The 24,939-nt window shown below is 38.2% G+C and overlaps 1 protein-coding gene across 1 annotated transcript; it reads right to left on the bottom strand.

Moving 5' to 3' along the window:
• LOC113027463 (thrombin inhibitor hemalin) lies at positions 1-3,449 on the bottom strand. The gene is made up of 6 exons (XM_080303924.1): positions 3,317-3,449; positions 2,153-2,344; positions 1,523-1,699; positions 1,335-1,379; positions 1,108-1,186; positions 1-1,005 (listed from the first exon to the last, which is right to left on the bottom strand). The coding sequence occupies exons 1-6, from the start codon at positions 3,411-3,413 to the stop codon at positions 921-923; spliced, it is 675 nt and encodes a 224-aa protein (XP_080160050.1). The 5' UTR covers positions 3,414-3,449; the 3' UTR covers positions 1-920.
• Positions 3,450-24,939: the final 21,490 nt, after the last annotated feature.

The following is a 24,939-nucleotide window of genomic DNA, read 5'->3' as shown; positions in this document are numbered from 1 at the left end:
TAAAAGAAACAGCATCTTTTATTGAACCAATCAGACAATGTTACAGTTGAATTTGATCACTTTTCAACTTTGCTCCAACTCAAACAGTACAAAAGCACCTTAAGAAGAACACCCTGTAAAGTAAAACAACGCTCAGGATATTTCCAGTCTTTTATGAACATTTATCCCTCCTCACTAACAAAAAATAAAAAAAGACATTAAGATCAATTTCTACCAGCACATTTATTAAAATCAAACATTCCATGTTCTGTGAATACTTTTTATACCCTGAATACAATACAAAATAAAGCAATACTAAATGAAGAATATGAAGATGTGAGAAGATAGGAAGGAATGCGTTTTTTATATTTAGATCATTACTGCCTGTGCAAGAGTTACGAATGCTGAGTAAGAAAACATAATCACAGAGAGTGCGTAAGACATCATTGTACAAAAAACAGTTCTAAATATACGTGCTGGGCTTCGAATTGGCACGTGCATTCAGACCTCAGACGTTTTTTCATCAAATCCCCAGGTGTCGATGCAGTTTTGGAAACAGTGAAATATTATGAGCTCAAACTACTAACAGCCTTTCAAGCAACAAACGAATGTGAACTTGTTTCCTGTCTCCTGCCTATGTTTGAATGCTTGTGTAAAACACTGCCTGGGTTCTAATGACCCCAAATTATTGATGCAAGTCTTTCAGGGGTTTTTTTTTTTTGATTATTTAACTATTGCTACTATTACAACAATCTATTTTCTATTCATTTAACAATGACTAATTCTATTGATCAAAGCTTAAAAAATAATTAAGAGATAGAAATGAAATAAAACACAATATTTCAATAATGTAATGACTGTTATAAGGAAATCAAAACTAGTGGACGGATTATTGCCCAAAACCAAGCTGGTAAAATCTAAATGTTGCTCTTTGAAGTTTTCTATGACATTTCAATGTCTCTCTCTGCCTGAAGAGGCGCATCAGCCTGGGGCTCTTTACTTTTCCCAGCACCCTTCTTCTTTTTCCTACAGGAAGTAAAACGAGTATTAAAGTAATTGTAGAAAAATTGCCATTACCAGTGGGGAATGATCTTTCTTTTCGTTTAAGGCAAACAAAATTGTTCTTACTTTGACTTAAGCGTTAGGAAAACCACCGTTCCGATGATAGCAACAACGATGAGTGCAAGCAAAACTCCACAGATGATCGCTGTTAAAGAGGGTGGCAGTTTAACAATAAGGTTTGTGTAAATGGATATGGTGCTAAGTAAAAAGCTAGTGAGAAGTTGACTCATAATAGTTAAAACAATCTGTTTTTCTCACATTATGTCCTTTAAGGTTAAAGTGTGTCTACTGACCAATTGGAGTGTCTGGCTCATCCTCCTCTGCCTCATTACCATCAACTTCAAACAAAAAACAAACAAAAAACATGTTATCGTACTGCGTGTTTTTTTTAAATTAACACTGACTCATTAATTAATATTCAATAACATATTGATATATTAACATGTAACAGTGACAGTAAAAGAGAGATGTGTGTGCTCACCATGGATGCCAGCACAGGTGGAGTTGCAGCTGATAAAGTCAAAAAATCTGTTTCCATTTCCGAGGCATCCGGTCCAAAGGAATCTTTTGCATTTGTCATAAACAGAGTCATAGTAGTACCTCAGATATTTTCCATTGCATGTACCTTCCACCTTTTTAAAGTGGCAAGCTTTCCTAGCTGTGGGGAGAAAACATCATCGTCACTGATCACTGAGAGTATCCATAACAATGGCTGCTAATTAACTGATTGATTAATTATAACTGTAAGGCAAATCACCCGAGTCATTTACTTATTTTTAGGAAGATGTGCTCTTTCACCACTTGGTGGCGCATTGCAAATACTCAATAGCCCCTGTCCTTCCTACAGCTGCTTAGGACTTAAAGAAATTGCATGTGGACAAAACTGTTAAAAAAGGTTTTTGTGCTGATAATATGCGACACAATGATCTTTTTTCTTTTTTCTTCTGTCAGTTTCTCTCTCAGTCAGTTACACTGAAGGAGTTGTCTGGCCTAGGCCAGGGCTAGTTTATGTTCCCAAGTTCTTCAGAAGATGTTTTGTGTGTGTTTGGATTGGATTTTGCATATTAAGTTGTAAGTGGTTAGAAAACGATTTATTCAAAATGATTCTTACCATCCATAGGGTAGACATCTTCTGCATTGACTGAACAGTTTCTCAAGCACTCTCTTTCAGTTTGGAAACGGTTAGCATTTCCTCCTTCACCGTTGTACAGGAAAGGGCTGCACTGATCTTTGCTGACATCATAATACACAGCAAAGTTGAAGCTTGTTCCCTGACCCGCATCAGCAGGTAGTTGACAGAATTCTGTTGGATGAGAAAGAACATAATGTAAGAAACATTTTATATGCAAAAAAAAAATTTGAGTGGATGTTTTGGTTTTCAAATAATACACATAATATAGTATACTCTAAAATATAATGTTCAAACAGAAATGTAGCTAATGTTTAACTAAACTCATCAGCAGAGACCAACTCCCTGTTTTTATGATGGCAATAAAAAGTATCATTTATGGCACATTTTCAGCTCTCCCGCCCTTCATAGGTTTCACAGTAAAGAAGTGGTTTCAAACTTTTTATAAACATAGTTAAACTTTAATTCAATTAAATATCCATTAATTTAACCTGCTATTACCTTATGGGTGCTGAAAAGCTGCACCCTTTCCTATTCTATTACTCTGTGGTGCAGTGAGATGAAGTTGTGCGTTAGTGTCGTTTTAGCTCAGCATGTCCATAACGGTCAGGCTCAGACAAACACGATCTCAGTGCTTTGTGCAGTCGTGAAGAATATGTAAATAACATTTACAGTATGGTAAACAGCCAGAGTGAAAACAGTCATTGTTGGCATCAGTTGGAAGTCGCTACATGACTTATGTCTCGTTAGACTTGCAAAATAAATATAAACATTTTTTTTCCTATTGAACTGATTAAAATAGGTCTAAGCAACACTCTATGTGATTCCACACACTGCACCAGTGCGTGGTGCAGTTCATCCACTCATCTCAGAAAAACTGATAACAGAATCGCCATGTTGGGCTGAAAGGACTGAAGGTGAAGCTTATCTATTTGATTCAGTTTTGGTCACCAATCATGTACATATTAAAAAACTAAACAAAAAAAAACAGCAACACAAGTCTCCAGTCTTTCTGATTTTTCACTAAAGATGAGCTCAGTGAGCTGAAAGCCTGGTTGATAATGAAAAGTAAACCTCACGTATAAAAAAGCGCTCGGCTATTCTTTTTGTTTAGCAAGTTAAAGAAGAAAAAAAAGTTTTATATACCTGGAATGTTGGAATAGCCGATTTGGAAGGCTGAGAACACAATCCCCAACACCAGAAGGCCCGTCATCGTGCTGCTTGCCTTTGTGCTGTCTTTCATGGAGTGAGAGAAGGTTATAAACTACAGTGGGAGTGGGTGGTCATAACTGACCTTTGGACCAGAGTTTCTCTAATGGGGACACCTTTAATCGAAACAAAGGGTAGTCATAGTGCTTTATTACATTTACTGTATAGAAGAAGTTAAAAACAGTTATTGCCACTCCTATTTTGTGTTATTGTGATCGCGTACAACACAGCAGAAACATACACATATACACTCACCGACCCTTTTTCAGGTACAGCTGTTCATGCTTGCTAACAGAAGTATCGCATTGCTGTAACTTCATGGATTTGGATATGAAGATATGGTCAAGATGACCTTCTGAATTTCAAACTGAGCATCCAAAAGTATAAGAAAGGCTCAAAGCTTCAAGAAACCAGTTTTTATATATATTGTTACAACCTGACTCAAAGGCAACATAAATATGGAGACCAACACCAGAGTTTCATAAATAAGAGGTTTTATTTGAAATTACATAATAAATAAATTAGCTAAAATAGCTGCCTGAGCTCTCCAAAGTCAGCCAGAGTCAGTTTATCCAAACCTCACTATGTGCAGTCTATTAGCAATTCATCCCAAGCAACACCGGAAGACCCTGCACTGCCACTGCAACGAGATTAGAGACTGCAGAGGGGTGAAAGCATATCTATAAAAACTGGTTTCTTGAACATTTTTTTTTTATTTCAGACTTTGGGTTAAAAAGAAAAATATATTTGTCAATATAACTTGAAACAGCAAACTATAGAGATAGATGGGTCCCTTTTAATCACAAAGTAAAAATGCTGTTTGTGGAGGTAAATAGGTCCCATTTTGTTAAAGAAGAGGTTTAGAGCAGCTGTCCCCAAAACATGGGCCATGGACTGCTACCTGTCTGTGAGTTATTTGGTACTGGGCCGCGAGAGTCGAGGCTCAGGTGTGAAATTTATGGTTTTCAGGGTTTTATCGTTTTTTATTGTTAATTTTCTAAATCATTTTTATCATTAACTTGGTTTCCCTGGGTATTTTCCCATGTGTTATTAATAAATCTTCTTTCTTTTTTTTGGTACTTGTACTGGTTTTATTTTGTTGTAATTATCTGCGACACCTTAAAGGCCGGTCCATGAAAATATTGTTGGACACAAACTAGTCCGTGGCGCAAAAAAGGTTGGGGACCGCTGGTTTAGAGTAGTCACTGTTTCCATATATTATTGTCCATATTTTGTCTTCATTAAGTCATGTTACATATTCAAATACATAAAAGTGTATGGAACTGTGTTTCTTTTGTGGAGGACGAGGAGACCCAATTCGCACAGCTATCTCCAAAGAGTTTGTTGAAGCGCTCACTCACTAAATGAAGGATGAGTTAACTCACACGATGAACTGTCATCTTTCAAAAGCGTCGTTTCCTTTTTACTCAGGATCAATAATTGCCTGAGGGAAAAGGGAGATTGAAAAGAGGGATGCTATAGAAGAGTACATCTGTGAGTCTCTGGCAGCAGCCATCATCCATCCGTCCTCTTTCTTTGGTAGGTGCAGGATTTTTCTTTGTGGCAAAAAGGATAAGACTCTTCGACCATGCATTGAGTACCATGGCGTGAATGAAATTACAGTAAAGAATAAATACCCTCTTCCGATCATTAACTCTGCCTTTGAACCATTTCAGGGGGCCACTATTTTCACCAAACTCGATCTCTGCATTTGGAGGGCGACAAATGGAAAACAGCTTTCAACGCTCCTTTAGGCCACACAGTAATCCCTTTTGGACTCACTAACTACCTGCCATTTTTCAAGCTCTAGTAAACGATATACTAGGGAAATTTTGTAAATGTTTTCATCTTTGTTTATCTGGATGATATTAAAATTTTTTCCAAGTCTCCCCAAAAGTTGATTCTGTTCATCTGGACATAGCTTTTTCAGTGGGAGAAATATTTCGTCACTCATCCAAGTGACTTCTTCAGTGAACATTGAAAAGTGAACATTGGCATGCTCGAAGGAGTGACCTTTGTCCTTTAGATGCAGATGGACGGTGTTGGGGACTAACGGAATACATGTACCGCCGTTATGTATTTAAAATACAAAATATGAGTATAATAGATACAAAATATGTATTCCGTTACAGTTACCGTTTAAAAAGGTGGTATTCAGAATACAGTTACTTTGTTGAAATGAATGGATTACACAGCAGTATTTTCCTGTGCCCTCTGTATTTTTAACAAAACACGCATTAAGAGGCTCTAATGCCTGTGTCTCAATCTCGCGGGCCATGTCACCCCTACTTGCATAATGACGTGAAGAAATATTTTTTAAAATTATTCACAAAAATGATTTAATATGAAGGCAATAGGCAGAGTGTTACAGGCATAGCCCTAAAGAATGTAGCGTCATGGGCAGTGTAGTCCGTGGTGCAGGGAGAATGGACTGCCATACCTGTTATGTGTCTGTAAACGCAAGGGAAGGAGAAAAATAGTCGAAAAATACGAGTTGTCACCGAGCAGAAACGGGAGCTGGAAGCATGTAAATACAATAACCACTGCAGCCAGAAAGAGTGCCTGACGAGCCAAGTTGTAAGTAAGCTATTAAGACTCGACCGTGTTCGTGTTTTCCTCCGAAACAATAAGCTCCGTTGGAGCAGCCTTTCAACGCCTCTCTCTGTCCCTCGCTAGCAAAGTTAACCCAGACAACAAAGTAAAGCTAGTTTTCGGCTACAAGCCCAACACGGAACCCGACATTTTAGCCAGAGGCCCCTTTACGGATTTATGCCTTTACGGTTTGGAGCCGCAGACCTGTTTCATATATGCGCGGAATAGTTTTCTATACGAGATCACTGCAAAAAGTGCCTTACCTAATGTCCACCCTACTGTTACTTATTTTATATTAAGATTTAAAAATCTAGTTGGTATTCCTATGGTTAATAACCAGCAATAGTACATTTGTGTAGTTGTAAAAAGCATAATAATATATTAAGTAATCCAAAGTATTCAGAATACGTTACTCTCATTGAGTAATGTAACGGAATACGTTACAAAATACATTTTTGGGCATGTATTCTGTAATCTGTAGAGGAATACATTTTAAAAGTAACGTTCACTGCAGATAGTTTGAAAGAGGAGTGAAAGAAGCCATCTATGTCCACCTTGAACGACCATCTTTGAACAGAGGCGGTGGCTTACGACACCAACTGTCTGCCATCTATAATCCAGTTTTGAGATCCCTTCCCAGACGATTTAACGCCCACTCACATCCTGGGCCTTCTGACCTCAGGAAATCATGTGATAGGGTGGGGCTCGGTTTCACAATGAGGTCACCTGAAACCTTGGCTAATTGTGACCTACACCCGTGGTGACACCTTGGCTCGTGTGATTAGGTAGAGGATCATTAGGGGGTCAATTGTTCCTCTGGAGGGGACACTCCTATAGGGCAAAAATCTGGGACTCTCCACCATTTGACCTTAGAACTGAAGAAGCTTCTCAGACGAGAGGTGGGACGTCTTCAAGCTACTTAAAGTCCAGACGCTTTTCTTTCCAAACTCCTTAGACTATGATGACCTGGATGACTGAGAACCTTCACAGACATATGTAAATACCATTTCCAAGGGATTAAATGTGCAGTAAATACCAATGGTCAAAATGGAAGACAGTCATTATTCACTTGCAAGTCATAATATGAACATGAAGTCAGTAAAAAACAATTATAACCAAAATAACAATTTCAGGAGTTCAGACGCAAGCTTAAACATAACCCTGACAGAAAACAACGAGAAGACATCAAGCTATGTGCTAATAACCTGGCCCGTTATGAAAAGTAAAATGAAAAACTTTTTATGTACCTAGAATGTCTTAATGTCAGATTTTGAAAGCTGAAAAGACAAACCTCCAAAACAGAAGGTGCTTCATCTTGCTCCTTGTCTTTGCGATATCTATCTATCTATCTATCTATCTATCTATCTATCTATCTATCTATCTATCTATCTATCTATCTATCTATCTATCTATCTATCTATCTATCTATCTATCTATCTATCTATCTATCTATCTATCTATCTAAGTGAGAGTGGGTGATCAGTATTGACCTTCTATAGCACAGTGACATCTTCCAAAGGTAATGGCAGAGCTATAGCTTTATTACCTTTATTGTATAAAGTGGGTGTTTATATATGATAATCTTTGATGTAAGGTGTGATGGGGCGTGGTCTGCGGTGCCACTGCAGGAGCGATGGACCCACCAGCATGGCATCTGCAATCATGCCTCGCCGGCTTGAGAATCTGCACTGGGTCCTGAGGGTTGCGTTGTTGTTGATGTGAGTCGGGCTGTGAGCTGGAAGGCTGCAGCCGACTGAGTGTGTTTGTAGCAGCCACCGGAGTTAATAAAAGATGCTGTAAAACATGTTCATAAAAACGTCATCGTGTCTGCTGTGGTATGTTTACCGAGGGCTTTAAAAAGAAGGTCATCCAACTATTTTCCTCTTCTTATGCAATTCAGGGTCGTGGGGGGAGCTAGAGGCTATGCTATCTGTCATAAGGTGAGAGAAAGGCAACACCCTGAGTAGGTCGCCAGTCCATGGCAGGGCTAACACATAGAGACAAATTCCATTCATTTTTACATTTGCACCTAGAGTCAATTTAGAATGACCAATTAACCTAAAACCCATGCATATCTTTGAAATGGGGGAGGAATTCAGAGTAGCCAGAGAGAGCTGACAGACATGGGGAGAACATGCAAACACCACACAGAAGAGCACAAGACGGGATTCAAATCCAGGACCTTCTTTCTTTGAAGTAACCGCTGCATTAACCAAAAGAAAATCATATCTGGATTATCTTGAAACAGCAATTTATAGAGATAGATATTCTTTAATCAGGAAATAAGAATGGCGCTGGTGATAGCAGACAGGAGGTGGTTGAGAGTAGCCACTGTAAGCGTCATGGCAACCTTTGTGCTGCCCTCTCATTTAAGCCAGATTGCATTTTGATGCTGTCACATTACTCACACCTGTTTAAAGAAAACAAATGCATGATGATGATGAGTATGAATACCCCATATCTAGTATTTGTAATAAATTAGAAAATCTCCTGTCTCAGGTGATGCTGAAAAACTAGTTCATGCATTTATTGCTTCTAGGCTAGACTCCTAAAAACTTTAAAGGCCTTTAGCTGACCTGAAATGCTGCAACAAGACTAAAGGGTGGAAATAGAGAGCACATATTTCTCCTATATTGGCTTCTTTTCATTACTTCCCTGTCAAATCCAGAATCCTTCTCACCACTTACAAGGTCTTAAATAATCAGGCTCCATCTTCTCTTAAAAACCTCACAGTAACATCCCAAAAAGAGTACTGCAGATTTACTTTTGGTTTCTGGGATATTTAAAAGTAGAATGGGAGTTCAGAGCCTTTGGCTTTGAGGCCCTTCTTCTGTGGATCCAGTTTGGATTCAGGAGACAGACATTAAGGGCAGACATTTTAAGATTAGGCCCAAAATTTTATTTTTGGTAGCGCACATAATTAGAACTGGATTGGGTGACCCTGAATCCTCCCGTATTTATGCTGCAGTTGGTATAGGCTGCTGGGGGGGGCCTTCCCATAATGCCCTGAGCGTTCCTTCTTCACTCACTATGTGTTTACACATCAATATGCATTCAATCATTAGTTATTATTAATCTCTGGCTCTTTTCCAAAGTGTGCCTTTGTTCTGTCTTGTCTTTAAGTAAAAAAGCACCTTAAAAAGAAGGCTTGGTAATACACGAAGAACAACACTGAGAATATTTCCTGCAGTGGATAATAAACAGTAGATGGCAATTAACATATTTTATGAACCTTTAGGACTGTTAAAAAGGCACTGAATACTGAGAATGCATTTTATGCAGCTAGTACAATACTCAAGCAACATAACATTATATTGTAAGATTTATGAATATCTAGCAAGAAAACAGAGTCAAAAGGCATCACAGTGCAAAAACAGGTTTAAACATATCTGGTGTTTTTTAATTGGCACATGCATTCAGATTTAGTTCAGTTTTCAAGAAAACACTAGCTGATAATGCTGTTATATTTAAATAATTATAAGACGACAATACTAAAAGACCTTCAGGCAATTGTGCACAAGTGAATAAGTATGAGAACCTAAAATTACACTTTTAGGTTCTCATACTAAGAAAACCTAAAAGTTTGCTGTTGTTGTTGAGTGTTTTTCCCTCTTTTCCTGCTTCTGAGTGACAGGTGTCCAGAACTGCTGAAACACAACTCATAACACGTGAAATTACTTTCTGTATCTGACCAACAGTTTAAAAAAGACAAAATTTTAAGTTTGTTATAAACACAAGGCAAGAAAAAAATTGTCAATATGAAAAGTAGTTATTAAAAAGTGCTCAGAAAAACAATAGAATAAAAAAATCATTACTTTACATTTGTAATGTTGATTAAGTAAAATGTAAAATTGGGGATCACGTAAGACTTTTAGATACACGAGGAAGAAAAATCAAAAGTTGAACATTGAATCAGTGACCACCATGATATTATTTGATGGAGTCAAATGTTGTCCTGAATTATCCAGTCAAGTAAGGGCCTAAAGAAAAGAAAACAAAAGTTATATATAAAAAATAAATAAAAATTATTATATAAAAATAAAAATTATATAAAAAACTGCTTAAAAGTGGACAATCAAAACTCCACATAGTATAGCAATTTAAAAAAGACCTGTTTAATGATTAAAGACATTAAAGACAAAAGGTTGTTTCACCCCTCAGAATCTTCAAAAGCTGTTAAACAGTACATATATTTATGTTGGCAACCAGGTTGGACTAAAGCAAACGTATCCTACATTGTCTCTTTTTAAATAAGAGTGTGATCTACTGACCAGTCGGAGTATCCACCTCATCCTCCTCAAGACCATCTAAAATCCAAAACAGTTCATGTCAGTCTTGATGCATGCTCCATCATCTACATAAGGACATCGAAAAAACATTGATTCTGTTTATTTGGACGTAGCATTTTCGAAATGTTTCTCCCACTGAAAACGTTACTTCCAGATGAACAGAATCAACTTTTTGGGAGTTCAGGTCAGTATGTATAAACACATATCACTGTGTTGTTTTGGACAGAATTATCACTGACTAATTCGTTTTTACAACATGTAATGATTTATTGATATATGAACATGTGTTAATATCCGAAACTGTATAGAAAAAAAGAGAGCACATCGTGCTTACACTTGACACCTGATCAGGTGGAGTTGCAGCTGTTGTAGTCGTGAAATCTGTTTCCATTTCCAACGCATCCGGTCCAAATGAATTCTTTGCATTTTTTATCACTGGAATCATAGTAGTACTTCACACAGTTGCCATTGCATCCACCTTCAGCTCTTTTTAGGAGGCAAGCTTTAGATGCTGTTCAGAGAAAATAATAATGATAATAATAATGGATTGGATTTATACAGCGCTTTTCAAGGCACCCAAAGCGCTTTACAATGCCACTATTCATTCACTCTCACATTCACACACTGGTGGAGGCAAGCTACGGTTGTAGCCACAGCTGCCCTGGGGCAGACTGACAGAAGCGAGGCTGCCATATCGCACCATCGGCCCCTCTGGCCAACACCAGTAGGCGGTAGGGTAAAGTGTCTTGCCCAAGGACACAACGACCAGGACAGAGAGCCCGGGGATCGAACCGGCGACCTTCCAGTTACAGATACGCTTCCCAACCCCCTGAGTGCTCGTCGTCATCATCATCATCATCCTCAAAATAGGCATAACATTTGTTTTGGTTGTTTTAGCATTTTTAATTGTCATTATATTAAAGGTTTTTATCAGAGGTAAAATTTAAACACAAATATTTTAAATACTAACACAACATGTTTGAAGGCATTCGACTTTCAGACATGTAGACATCTTAAGCCTCAGTAAACATTTACCAAAGCCTCAGGCATGCTGCCAGTAGATTTTACCAAACTTACAAATACTAAAAATTGATTCTCTGAGAACTTGAGAAGTTCATTTTTAGAACTTGGTGACATCTGACTGGTGCTTAGTGTGAACACTTTGTTCCTACAGCCTCTTGTGAAGTAATTATATGTAGAAATGGTTCATAGAAAAGTCTGAAAATCTTAACAAACCACAAATGTTCCTCTCTCTCTATATAAGATTCTGCCTTGTCAGACAATTCATCCTCCGAAGACCTCAGATAATAAAGAAGTAGGACAATGACATATTTTTCATCTTGTCACATCTGCTTTTGGTGGTCATTAAAGATACATGACATATATTTACCATCTGAAGGTTATCAGTTAAACACAATAAATTATGCAGTTATTCTTTTGTCCTTATAAATCTTACCATCCATAGGGTAGATATTCTCTGCATTATGTGAACAGTTTCTCATGCACTCTGCTTCATTTTCAAAGCGGTTTGCATTTCCTCCTTCACCTTTATATATGTTTGATTTTTTTATAAAAAGTTTCTAAATTGCACATTTAAGAGGATTGGTCCTCAGTGTTAAGTAACAAAGAATGAGTGAATTAATCATCTATTTTAAATATTTATTATTACCAAAGTCTAGAGAAAACACATGTAACTGTCCTGTATTTTGGATAGAAGTATCACTGACTAATGGTTTTAGAACATGTAATGAGTTATTGATATATGAACATGTGTAAATATCTGAAACTATGTGTAGACTCAACAGAGCACACTGTTCTTACCTTTGACACCTGAACAGGTGGAGTTGCAGCTGTTGTAGTCGTGAAATCTGTTTCCATTTCCAACGCATCCGGTCCAAATGAATTCTTTGCATTTTTCCTCCCTGGAATCATAGTAGTACTTCACACAGTTGCCATTGCATCCACCTTCCGTTCGTTTTAGGAGGCGAGCTTTAGACGCTCTTCAGAGAAAATTTTGTTATCATTATCAAAATAGGTATGACTGTTGTTTTTAATCTTTTGGTTTTCCATTTTGTTAACAGATTTCACCAAACTGACAAAGTCAAAGGACATTTTATCTATATTTCTTACATTTTACATAGTTTTATAAGTAAATAAAATTGTTAGTGTTTTCTCTCTTTTTTTCTTTCGTTGGTTAGTTCCTATACAGGCATTACCCAAAGTGGGGGGAAAAGAGTTAAACCACAAACCAAAACCACTGTAAGCCTACTAAGACCATTACACTGAGTTATAATATTACCAACAACCAAAGAGAAATCAGTGTACTGCTCACCTGTCAATCACGAAAAGAGAAGAAGAAAGACCTTTTTAGATACATATACTGATTGTCCATTAAAATAAATATTCTAGATACAAACAACCTTTATTTGTCACATACACAATCATACAGAGGACGATATGTAGTGAAATGCTTGTGTCCAAGCTGAGGACGTAGCTGTGCCATTCCAGGGCTTGGTTTTAGCATGGGCGGTCTAGCTAGGACCCTTACTGAATACTGGGTGGGAATCGAACTTGCAACTCCTGCTCCGGTGTGTAGTTTTATCACTATACTATCCAGATGCTGATACACTTCACTATAGAAGAAATTGTCAGAATTTAAATTCTAGCAGTTTCACTAGCAATCTTAATTTGCACTGTCACAGGACTACACACAAAGATATACACTGACATATTTGTGGAAAAAGTCTCTGACCCCTTGGGCTATTATGGCTAAAGAAGATTGACATCTCTGTGACTGATGATGGATTCAAAGATGCTTAATCCCAAGTGTACCATGCAAAATCATCACCGTTTTGTATAAAATTTGAGTTCATGTTAACTGTAGAGTAAAGCATAATAATCTTGCAGGTTATCTACAATGTTTCCCTGCATGTTTGATCAGTTTGGGACAATTTGTCTGCAGTGCCAAGAAAGTTAGAAATGTTTTGAGAAGTATGCTGAAGGAATTGTAAAATCGTAATTAGTAGTCCGGCTGCTCTTTGAGCACTTGGTGGCATATGGCTATTGCACAATGTGAACACTTTGTACATGGTGTACATGACATTATATTTTGCATCTTACCATCTAAGGGTTATCAGTCAAACATAATAAATTATTCAGTTATTCTTTTGTCCTCTTACCATCCATTGGGTAGATATTCTCTGCATTGGGTGAACAGTTTCTCATGCACTCTGCTTCATTGTTGGCATTTCCTCCTTCACCTTTATATATGAAAGGACTGCACTGATCTTTGGTGGAATCATAATACCAGCGAAGTTGAAACTTGAGCCATGACCTTCATTAGGAGTTAAATGACATTTATCTGATGGAATAGAAAATATAAGACAGTCACTGCACAATACACTGTGTTTCACTTAAAATCAGTGGATGCATTGCAGAAAACAGACTAAAAGAAAATCTATCAGACTAATACATACTGATAGATTGCAGGTAAGAAATCCAAAATTATTTTTATTTTAAATGGTGGATTTCATTTCCAGTAACTTGTAACTAATCATCTGTTGTCCACATTAATCATTAAGAAAGTCAGAAAATCTGGAGAAAACACGTATAGGTGTCCCGTGCTTTGGATAGAATTAGCACTGACCTATTAAACATACAGTGATTTATTGACATATGAACACAGTATCTGGAAGTGTGTGTAGAAGAAAGAGAGCCCACTGTCCTCACCTTGGACAACAGCACAGGTGAAATTGCAGCTGTTGTAGTCAAAAAATCTGTTTCCATTTCCGAGGCATCCTGTCCAACTGAATCTTTTGCATTTTTTATCAGTGGAATCATAGTAGTATCTCAAATATTTGCCATTACATTCACCTTCAGCCTTTTCTAAGGTGCAACCTTATGCTGTGTAGAGAAAACATCACCATAATTATCATCATCATCATAGTAATTAAAATAGTCAAAGCAGTTGTTTTAATGTTTCCAGTTATTTTATCTACTAAAAATCTCAGGTGAGTTTGAATCTCAGTAACATTGACCTGAAAATTAGATTAGTTTTGTTATCATTAGCTTCTGTAATTTTAGCCTTTTTAATATAATTGATTGAATGGTTTTTGTCAGAGCCAAGATTTAAGAAATTCACCACAGATATGAAGTTTTCTCATTTCCTTATTGTTAAAAACTTAGTAGTAACTTAGCTAGTGATCTCTCCACCTGGGTCAAAAATAGGTCTTAGTTACTGTTCCTCCAAGTGAAGTGTAACCAGGGCACACTTGGGGAATCTGTAACAGACTGTATTCTTTTGGTATTTTGTTATTTTTAGTGAAATGTTATCGCTCTATAAAAAACATCTCATTCACAAACATGACCTGCAGACCAGCGCCCTATTTCAGGAAGCCGGTTTAGAAAACTCAGAGTGAAAAACGATACTCAGGGTTGAGTAACCCTGAACTGTCCAACTCGGAATATTCGGTTTCAGAAAGGCTGATAACAATTAGTTCAATCAACGCGGAGTTGCTTTAACCCCAAGTTAAGCGCGAGCACGAGGATACATAAAGCCCTGATTAGTGGACCACAGATTAAGCGAGTCACCATGGAGACGGAGGGAAAGAAGGCGCGGTCAATGTATTTTACAGCGCTTGAGGCCGAAATTCCGATGGCAGCATATGCGCATATGCCGATAACATGCAAATTTTGCAGAAAAAAAGTAACACAGCCTCAGCTGCAAAAGAAAGGGAGCATGCATGGCAAAACATAGCCGACAGAGTCAATGCGTGAGTTTTAATTTAAACACTGATCTAGGGATTTCCACCCATTTAACACGTTATTTTATTATATTTTATTTTATTTTTTATTTTATACATTTTATTTTGTGATGTGAGCGCAGGTGCAACCCAACAGGCCCCAAACGTTCCTGGCAGCAAGTAAAAATGAAATATAAAAATATAGTCCAAACAGGTAAGGTGTAATTGTATTATGAGCCATAGTGCTTGGTCTGTTTGTCCCATGTAAATCAATTGCAGTTAGAGGCTACATTAATTTCCCCTCTGTAAGCACTTATTGAAATTATCTGAGCACATTACAAGTACATATTTGCTTACTCTGTATGCTCAAATGTGACCCGTTATAGCCAACAGAAAAAAAGCGGAGGCCCGAAAAACAGGTGGGGGTCCTCCACCACCACCACTCACAGAGGCTGAGCAGTTGGCTTCCACATTTGTGATAATGTTGGCAGCATCACATATGATCTTCACAGTGCAGAGAACACAAATTAGCATCCATTACTATAATGAAATAATTTGTTAGTTTGAAATGCTATAGGGAACTATGTACCTGTACATTAATGCTGTGGAAAGACTTCCTGTTCACATAGTCTCCTTCATTTACTGAAGGAGCAATGATTGGAATGTGAGTGCCATCTATACAGCCAATCACGCCTGGGAACCCTGAAAATAAATGTAAAATTTAAGTAGTAGTTCAAGTATCACCACATCATGAATTAAGTTTCGTTCATCCTGATACCTGCAATTTTGTGGCATCCCTCTTTGATAAATCTTGTGGGTCTATGACCGGGGAACACCACAAACGAGTACAGGAGACGTTTCAGTGCAACTGTAACATTCCTGACTGCCCGACAGACGGTAGCCTTGGAAACGTGCTCAGCGTCACCAATATTATACAGAAAGCTCCCGTTTGCAAAAAACCGAAGTGCAATACAAATAATATGTACAGAACTGAGAGAATGTCCACGATGTGTCACATGAGCAATATTAGGCCTGAGGATGTTATTCAAATAAATTATAGATTGTGCTGAAAAACGGTAACGTTCACACAGAAAATCATCAGGAAATGATAAAATGTCCAAACGCGCTCTAATCACTCTCTCCCGGCGGAGAGCTCTGCGGAGAATTTGGGCTTCAACATCTACTGGCTCTTCAAGGAAGGGCACGCCATGTCTGACACTTCCTACAGTCAGGTTTCCGACAAAGAGGCGGAGAACGTCAGGGTTAGTTGAAGTAAACCTGCTAGGGGGCAGGTTAGCTTCACGGAGTGTGTCGTCATAGTAACTCACTCAGAATTAATCTAAACTCGCTTTGTGAAACCGAAAACCCAGAGTTTTCGTTAACTCAGCGTATACTTACTCAGAGTTTGAACTAAACCGGCTTTCTGAAATAGGGCCCTGAAGTCTACAGTTTTCCTGGTCGCCATGTGAACAATGTCACGATTTTAACACTGATAAAAGTAGTAACACAGAAGGCCAAAGCAAGACAAAATGAACCTTAAGTAAAGATGTCAGGACAGAAACTAGAGCTTCACCTCACAAACGCAAAAAAGCTATTGTGGTTGGGCATGAAAATCAATAGATCCTCTTAGTGGATGGGGAACATCGGGTTTCACAGGCTGTGACCTCAGGTCTGTTATGTAAATATGGACAAGTATGGTATCCACAGAAACACTGGAATCTCAGCTAAAAGCTCATACAAACCATTTCTATGACCAGCGGACACAGCTAAAACAAAAAAGAAATAAACGAGCAGGTAAACAAATTCTGCAATCCCTCATTCACCTCACGCCACATAAGCAGACAAGTAACAGCTCTACTGAAAACCGACATCTGACAGCTTCATCACGCTCTGACCAAAATTCAGCAAAACCAGCAGAAAAACAGTAAAAACAGTAGTATGTAGCATGAATCTTTATCTTACATGTGTGGTCTTGCTTCAAAACTTTGTACATCACTGAATAACTCCATCTCCCACAATGCCTCAGAGCAACCCCCCCCCCCCCCCCCCCCCGCCACACACACAAACTGTTTCATCATCTGATTTAATATTTACACCTCTGCTGAAGTCTCACAAGTGCTAGCTTTATTGTGATACCAAGATTGTTCACAAAGAGTTTGTAATTACAGAGAAATACTATATTCATTTTGGGGCATGTCATTTATGAGCAGGAACATCAGAAATTAAACTTGGCGTCTATTTAAAGCCATGTAATGAACATTTGGATGAACAAAAGTTGTTCAGTAAAAAGGGAAGTTAAGTTTTCTAAGAGCATATACTGATATTCCATTAAAATAAATAAACTAAATGCATTTCACTGTAGTAACGAAGAAATTGCCAGAATGGCCCTAATTTGCACTGCCACAGACAGAGAGAGGCACACTGACACATCTCTTTGATGGGAAGGTATGTTGGAGAAGATGTTCTTTTAGTGCAAATCATAACTATCTTGCAGGTTATCTGCATTATTTCCCAGCATGTTTGAGCTGTTTGGGGCAATTTGTCTGCAGTGCCAAAAAGTGTAACAGTCGTGCTCTATAAACAGTTGATAGCATTAGTGCTTTGATCCTACAGTCTTTTGTGCGAGGTAAATACATGCTAAAATGATCCAAGAAAAAGGTCAACCTTCACATCTCAAGAAAGTCTCTCTCTCTCTCTCCCTCTCTTTCTTTCTCGACGTGAGATTTATCTTATTAGTCAATTCATGCTCCAAAGTCCTTAGAAAACAAGGAAGTAGGAGAAATCTTTAGTTTACATCCACTCTTGGCACTCTTTGAAGATTACATTACATTTTGCATTTTAAGATCTTAAGGTCAGACGTTAAACATTGAAAATTATTCAGTTGTTCTTTTGTCCTTATAAATCTTACCATCAATAGGGTAGATATTCTCTGCATTGGGTGATGCACTCTCTTTCATTTTCAAAACGGTTAGCATTTCCTCCTTCACCATTGTATAGGAAAGGAGTGCACTGATCTTTGTTAACATCATAATGAACTGCTAAAGTGAAGCTTGTTCCCTGGCCCACATCAGGAGGTAATAGACAGAAATCTGTTGAAAAAGAAATAATGTACTGTAAGATTTCTTGTATAGGCGAAATTTGATTTAGGTGTTTTGGTTTTAATCAAGTTCTGCACTTCATAATGATCATACGTAGCGCTGGGCCACAATATGTTGTTTTAGTAGAAAACACAAACACATATTTTTTCACATACATTTTCAGACCTCTTGCTTTTGAATGATTTCAAAAGTTCTTTCATCTAAAAATTCACTGGACATTGTTGGAAAATGATCCTGTTATTACCTCTTGGGTGCTAAAATTAATCTCATCATGCTCACAACTGATGGGCTCGGACAGAAATTATCTCATTAGTTAAACGTTTGGCATTATAGAGGAAGAAATCATCCAGTCAGCTTTGAAAGGCTGTCAGGAGTATATAAATAACATTTCCGGGGGATTAAATGTGCAGTAAACACCATTGGTAAAAGCAGAAGACAGTCATTATTCACTTGTAAGTCACAATATGAACATGAAGTCAGTAAAGACCTAAAATACAATTTTAGGATTTTAGATGTAAGCTTAAACATAACCCTGACAGAGAACGACCAGAGGATCAATAAACTTTGTTTTAAATAGTGCCTTCTTTAAATGAACTGTAAATTACCTCTAATTTAAGACAAAAACATTTTTATGTACCCGGAATGTTTGAATGGCTGATTTTGAAAGCTGAAAGGACAAACCCCCAAAACAGAAGGTGCTTCATCTTGCTGCTTGTCTTCAGGATATCTTTCACAAGTGAGAGAAGGTTGTAAACTGCAGTCTGACCTTTGGAATTTCTCTGCATGGTGACACCTTCCAAACGTAAGGTAGTCCTATGGCTTTATTACCGCTACTGTATTGAGTTTATAGCCAGATATAAATGATCTATAGATCACAAAAACCTGCATTATGACCACCTGCACTACAGCAGAAATCTACACAGACGGAGTGAGGCATACTCTATGTCTACAAAAGCCAGGAAATTTTTGTAAACCAACTTGCCCTGTCCTAGCGTTACAAGAGAGAGTTACTCTGTCTTATTATTTGGCTGTTATTTCTACAATACTTACATCAGCTTTCCACTCTTAGATTTTTAGCATTAATGTATGATCATGTTTGATGTGAGGCTTTCTGTTAAAAAGAAAGTCATCCATCCATTTTCCTCTGCTTATCCAGTTCAAGGTCGTGGAGTTCAGCAAAGCTGGAGGGTATGCCAGCTGTATGTCATAGGGATGAGAGTTAGGCAACACCCTGACTAGGTCACCAGTCTGTTGCAGGGCTAACACATACAGACAGATACCACTGGCATTCACGTTCACTTCTGGAGTCAATTTAAAATCACAAATTAACCTGAACCCCATGCACAACTTTGGAATGCAGGAGAAAGCCAAAGTACCCAGAGAGAACCTGCACAGAGATGCTTCCATCCATCCATTCGCTTCCGCTTATCCTTTTCAGGGTCGCGGGGGGCGCTGGAGCCTATCCCAGCTGTCATAGGGCGAGAGGCAGGGTACACCCTGGACAGGTCGCCAGTCTGTCGCAGGGCTAACACACAAGGACAGACAACCATTCACACTCACATTCACTCACACCTAGTGGCAATTTGGATTATCCAATTAACCTATCCCCACAAACTGCATGTCTTTGGACGGTGGGAGGAAGCCGGAGTACCCGGAGAGAACCCACGCAAACACGGGGAGAACATGCAAACTCCACACAGAAAGACCCCGGCCTGATGGTGGAATTGAACTCAGGACCTTCTTGCTGTGCGGCAACAGTGCTAACCACCGTGCCACCGTGCTGTGGAAGCACCACACAGAAGGGGCTCAGACTGGATTCAAAACCAGGATCTTATTTCTGTGAGGTAACCACCGCACTAACCAAAAGAAAATTACATTTGTCATATCTTCAAACAGCAAGTTACAGAGACAGATTGATATCCTTTAATCAGGAAATAAAAGTGGCGCTGGCAATGGTAATCAGGTTCCGCTGTGCTGGAGGAGTGGCTGAGAGTAGTCGCTGTAACCATCATCACAACCTCAGGTCATTTAAAGACATGTTTTTTTAAATCTGGGCATGCATTTCTACCCATATTGCATTTTGATGCTGTCCCCTTAGTTACACCTATTCAACGATGATCTCATGTATTTAGATATGTGAGTATGAATGTACCTACCATTTGTAATATTTAAAAAAACACAGTCCAGTTGAATGGATGTGTGTTTTGTGAGACCCCTTATGTTGGTAAATTGGCTATACAGTTTACAGTTTTTCCCCGAGTTTAAACACAGAAACAACTGTGGCTCAGTTTCTCAGAATGAGTAGTTGCAAAGTTGTTAACTTCTCTGACAAGAAGTTAACTACTTTGCAACAATTCGGCATATCTCTCAAAAGGAAACAGAGCACTCAAGGCCGTATTCTTAAAATGCATTCTTTCCTCCCAAATAACAGACACAGTTGTTTTACACTTTTGGCTTACAGACGATCGAACACTGATGTGATTAAGTGATCAAAACGCTATCAAAAGTGTTCATGTATACTTTGGTTTCATGAAGCCATGTTACATATTTAAATGTATAAAGTGTGTGTGGAAAGGCCTTTTCTTTTGTAGGGTACTACATGTTACACCTATGCAGTGTAAGAACAATGAGAAGCATTGCAAAGAAAGGAGTGGTATCAGATACAAAAAATAACAAAATTAATATTTATTCCTTACTGAGCTGACAAGCTTCAAGGAAATAGGAAAATACTTTTCATAGCCCTATAAACTGATAATCAATGAAAATAAATAAATTGAATACATTTGATTTCACTAGATTTTTGTTCTCTTAGCTCCAAGTTTCACTGACACAGGCAGACACAGTGTCAAATGGATGGCCAAAAATAAACTGTGAGATACATTTTATTGTTGAGAATAGCTTCTGACTTGATGGGCAAGTATGTCTAAAAAAGATTGTCAACACTGACACGTTACTTGATCATGTCTGTCACTTTGAATTCAACAAAACATCGCATTTAAAATGATCAGATTTTTGGATGCAGCTTTAACTTCGGGTTAACTACAGTGCAAACTTTAATTCAGTGCCAGGAAGTTTAGAAATGTGACCATGCAGCTAACAAAAAAATGGTCCCACGGTTCTTTAACCATTTGGTGGCATATGTCTGGTGCTCAGTATGAACAGCCTACAGCCTCTTACATGAAGTAAGTTCACCTAGAAAGGATTCATGAAAAGTAAAGATTAACAATGCATAAACATAGATAGATTTTAGGGTAGTTATAAACCAGTTCCCTTCTATGACTAACACAGTAATCCTTTACAAAGTTGGGTCTCTCTCTTGCTATCAGACCACGTCATCAGCCAGTTCAAGGTCCAAATTAAGTAGGACTCTTTTTAAAAGTGCATCACTAATATCAGTCATATAACATTACATTTTGCATGTCAACGACCAAAGGTTCATGGTTAAACACAATGCATTGTTCAATTGTCATCCGTTAGGTAGATACAGAAACTGGCTGACATTGCATACTTTACCTTTGTAATATGACTGCACTGATCTTTGCCTGAATAACACAGCGAGGTTTAAGTGTGAGCCATGGCCTTCGCCAGGAGCTAATAGACACATTTTATTTTTTGTATTGTATATAAACTGGTTCTTGGATTTAACTTTAAATCAACAATCACTCGTTTTCTTTAAGTGATAGAGTCATAAACAACAGTGCGACTTTTGGACAAGACAAATTTTAAAAAGACAATGGCAGTGCTGAACATTTATCAGAATCAGAATACTTTATTATTCCTCATTTACAGCGAATACTTTTATTGTATAGGCAAGATATGAATATGTGTACATATATTGCTGACCTACACCCTCAGTATCAGAATCAGAATCCCTAAGGAAATTATGTGGGTTACAGTTGATCCAATACAGTAACAGTAGCAGAAACAGACTAGACTATTTAACAATACTATAAGTTACAGATTTACAGATTTAAAAAATAGAACAAATATATACAAATCACTCAAAAATATATATCAAGGATTGACAGAGGTGATCATAAATAAATATCAAGAATATTGACAGCAACGTTACTGAGTAGAAAACAGCGTGTGCAAAAAGGGTGTAGCTATTGCAGTGTCTACAGTGTATAGTGTGTATAAATGGAGGAGTTGTACAGGGAGATGGTTTCCTGTGTCGTTCAGTGGTGCTTTTTGGTACTCTCAGTCTCTCATTGAACGTGCTGCTGTGGCTAGCCAGCACGTCATGGAGCGGGTGGGAGGTATTATCCAACATTGGCTTTATTTTGGACACCACCTTAAGGGAGTCCAGCTCCATCCCGACAACATTACTGCCCTTGCAGAACAGTTTATTTAGTCTGTTGGCATCTGTGACCCTCAACCTGCTCCCCCAGCATGCAACAGCATAGAGGATAGCACTGGCCACAACAGACTCATAGAAAATCCTGAGCATTGTCTGACAGATGTTGAAGGACCTCAGCAGCCTCAGAAAATAGAGACGACTCTGGCCTCTCCTGTAAAGTGCAGTGGTGTTTTTAACGCAGTCTTGTTTATTGTCTATGTGTACTCCAAGGTATTTATAGTCCTCCACAATGTCCACATCGACCCCCTGGATTGAAACAGGAGTCAAGGGTTTCCTGGTCTTAAAGTCCACGAGCAATTCCTTGGTCTTTGCCACATTGAGCTGCAGATTATTCTGCTTGCACCATGTGACAAAGGAGTCACCCACAGCCCAGTACTCTGACTCATCACCCTTGCTGATGCATCCGACCACCGCAGAGTCATCAGAAAACTTCTGAAGACTGCAGGTCTGTGTATAAAAGTGTCTGTAGCTAAGAAGGTAGAGCAGGTCATATACCAAGCTGAAGGTTTAAGTGCGTGGAGGTTATTTTATATATTTTTCTAAAAACAAATGTCCTCTATGCACCTGTCATTGATTCAGGTGTGCAGTTTTTTTTATTATTTCCATCACAAAATGATTGTGTCTGCCTGCAGCAGAGTGAGAATCTACACTTTTGGTGAATACAGTGGTTCTTATATACTGTTTTTCTACTCTACTTGTGCGCTCAAAGCACTTTATACAATGTGCGTCATTCACCTAAGTTGAATGCTTCCTATTCACACTCCCACAGATACATCGGAGAACAATTTGGTGTTCAGCATCTTGCCTGAGGATACTTTTTGCATGCAGACTAGAGCAACCAGGAATTGAACCACTAAACCTTAGTGGCTGACCAGCTCTACCTCCTGAACTACAGCCACATTTTGATGGTGTGCGTCAACAACAGCATGCCTAGGGTCACGAGGCCCACTAATGGTGTAGTGAGTAAAGGAAGGCCTAGTGACCTTAAAGCATTTTTGACATATATTGTGTAATTCATTTAGTACAAAATGACATAACAATGGCCAGTGGAACCAGAATTATAAACCTTTTCAGGCAAGGGTTAAAGTGGGATTTGGCAGGTGGAGAACCTTAACCTCTTAAGCCCCAACGCCCCCTGATACGGGGGCAAAAGGCAGGAGATCAGTTAGGCTTGGGGCTTAAGAGGTTAAGTTCTCACCTAATAGGGAAATGAAAGAGAATGTTACATAAACCTTATCTGTTTAAATTCAATCTGATTACTCCTTCCGGAAACAAGTCATATTAGTCAGCAGCCATAGTGAAATGCACATGGGCACCGACTTTAAAGTATTTTCTTTTATTTTCATTCTAATGGTCAATGAGACATAAAAACGCATGCACAGAAAGTTATAAATGTGTGTGAAAAACAATAACCTAAAAACATTAGCTTACTTGCCCCACAAATAAAAGCCTTCCCCCTAGATTTTGTCTTTCTATCACTACTTTTGCTCTTGCAAAACTCTTAAATTCTTACATTTCCATAGCTGTTTCTCTTATAATGGTGATACTGAGGACCTAAATTAATAATGTCCATGTAAACTCTACCAAAATACTGCAAAACCAGTTTTGCATTTAATGTCCATCATAACCTTTGAATAACATCAAATTCTTATCATGTAATTTGTTAAACACATTACCCAGTATCATAACTTCTGCAAAACATCAAATACAGATCCTCTATTTGATTAAGAAAAATCTAACATGAGCTCGGTCATTACATGTAAGGACAAAATTTCCAGTTTATCGAATGTTGAATGTCACTTGCTAAGCAGGTCTTATCTTTGAAGATTGTTTTTAGTCTTCAGTAGTCTTCAATTTGAGAATATCTTTGACAAGCTCATCTTCCTCTTGAGTCCTCTCTGTCTTACATTTTTCTTCATATATGATAGTGAACTTCTCACATGCTGTTTTTTTTTCTACCTTGCAAATGCAACTACAGTAACTGTGGACATCTGGAAGATGCAATGTGTGGCTAATAGCACACAGAGCAATATGTGTGTTTGATGATATTTGTTGAGCTTTTTCAAGTGTTGCAAATTAGCTGCCACTTCACTTCTGTTGTGCCTGCAGCTCGTGGTGAAGTTAAACCTCATCTTGATATTATTGGGTTAATGAGCTGCCTATCAGATTTAACTGCAGAAACCATTTCCACATGTCAACACCGACAGCTGAAATATTTTCTCATGCAGTGTCTTGAACTGCTCTCCTAAAAGCCAAACCGCTAAACTTATGTAAAGCTGAAGCTTGTGTGTAAAGAAACAGAAAGTTTAATATGCATTTGATAAAACAAACAAACAAAGCAAACAAAGAACATGTCACGGTTCTGTGTCGGATTGACCCAGCATTTTGAGTTTATTATGTTTTGGTTTATCTCTTGAATCATCTTTGTGTTACCTTTGTGATTTGTTGCTTACTATTTGAGTTCCATGTTTCTGTTTAC

Source organism: Astatotilapia calliptera, chromosome 7 (genome assembly GCF_964374335.1).
Source record: "Astatotilapia calliptera chromosome 7, fAstCal68.1, whole genome shotgun sequence".
In the NCBI taxonomy this organism is placed as follows: domain Eukaryota; kingdom Metazoa; phylum Chordata; class Actinopteri; order Cichliformes; family Cichlidae; genus Astatotilapia; species Astatotilapia calliptera.
Note: the sequence above shows the minus strand (reverse complement) of the source record. Positions and strands in the feature narration are given on the sequence as shown.

Excerpts from the sequence above, each read along its gene's own strand:
- LOC113027463 (XM_080303924.1), bottom strand. The coding sequence starts at position 3,413 with ATGAAAGACAGCACAAAGGCAAGCAGCACGATGACGGGCCTTCTGGTG. Across the intron at positions 1,700-2,152 it reads AGATGTCTACCCTATGGATG|CTAGGAAAGCTTGCCACTTT; the intron begins GTAAGAATCATT and ends TTCTCCCCACAG. Across the intron at positions 1,187-1,334 it reads TGAGCCAGACACTCCAATTG|CGATCATCTGTGGAGTTTTG; the intron begins GTCAGTAGACAC and ends CCTCTTTAACAG.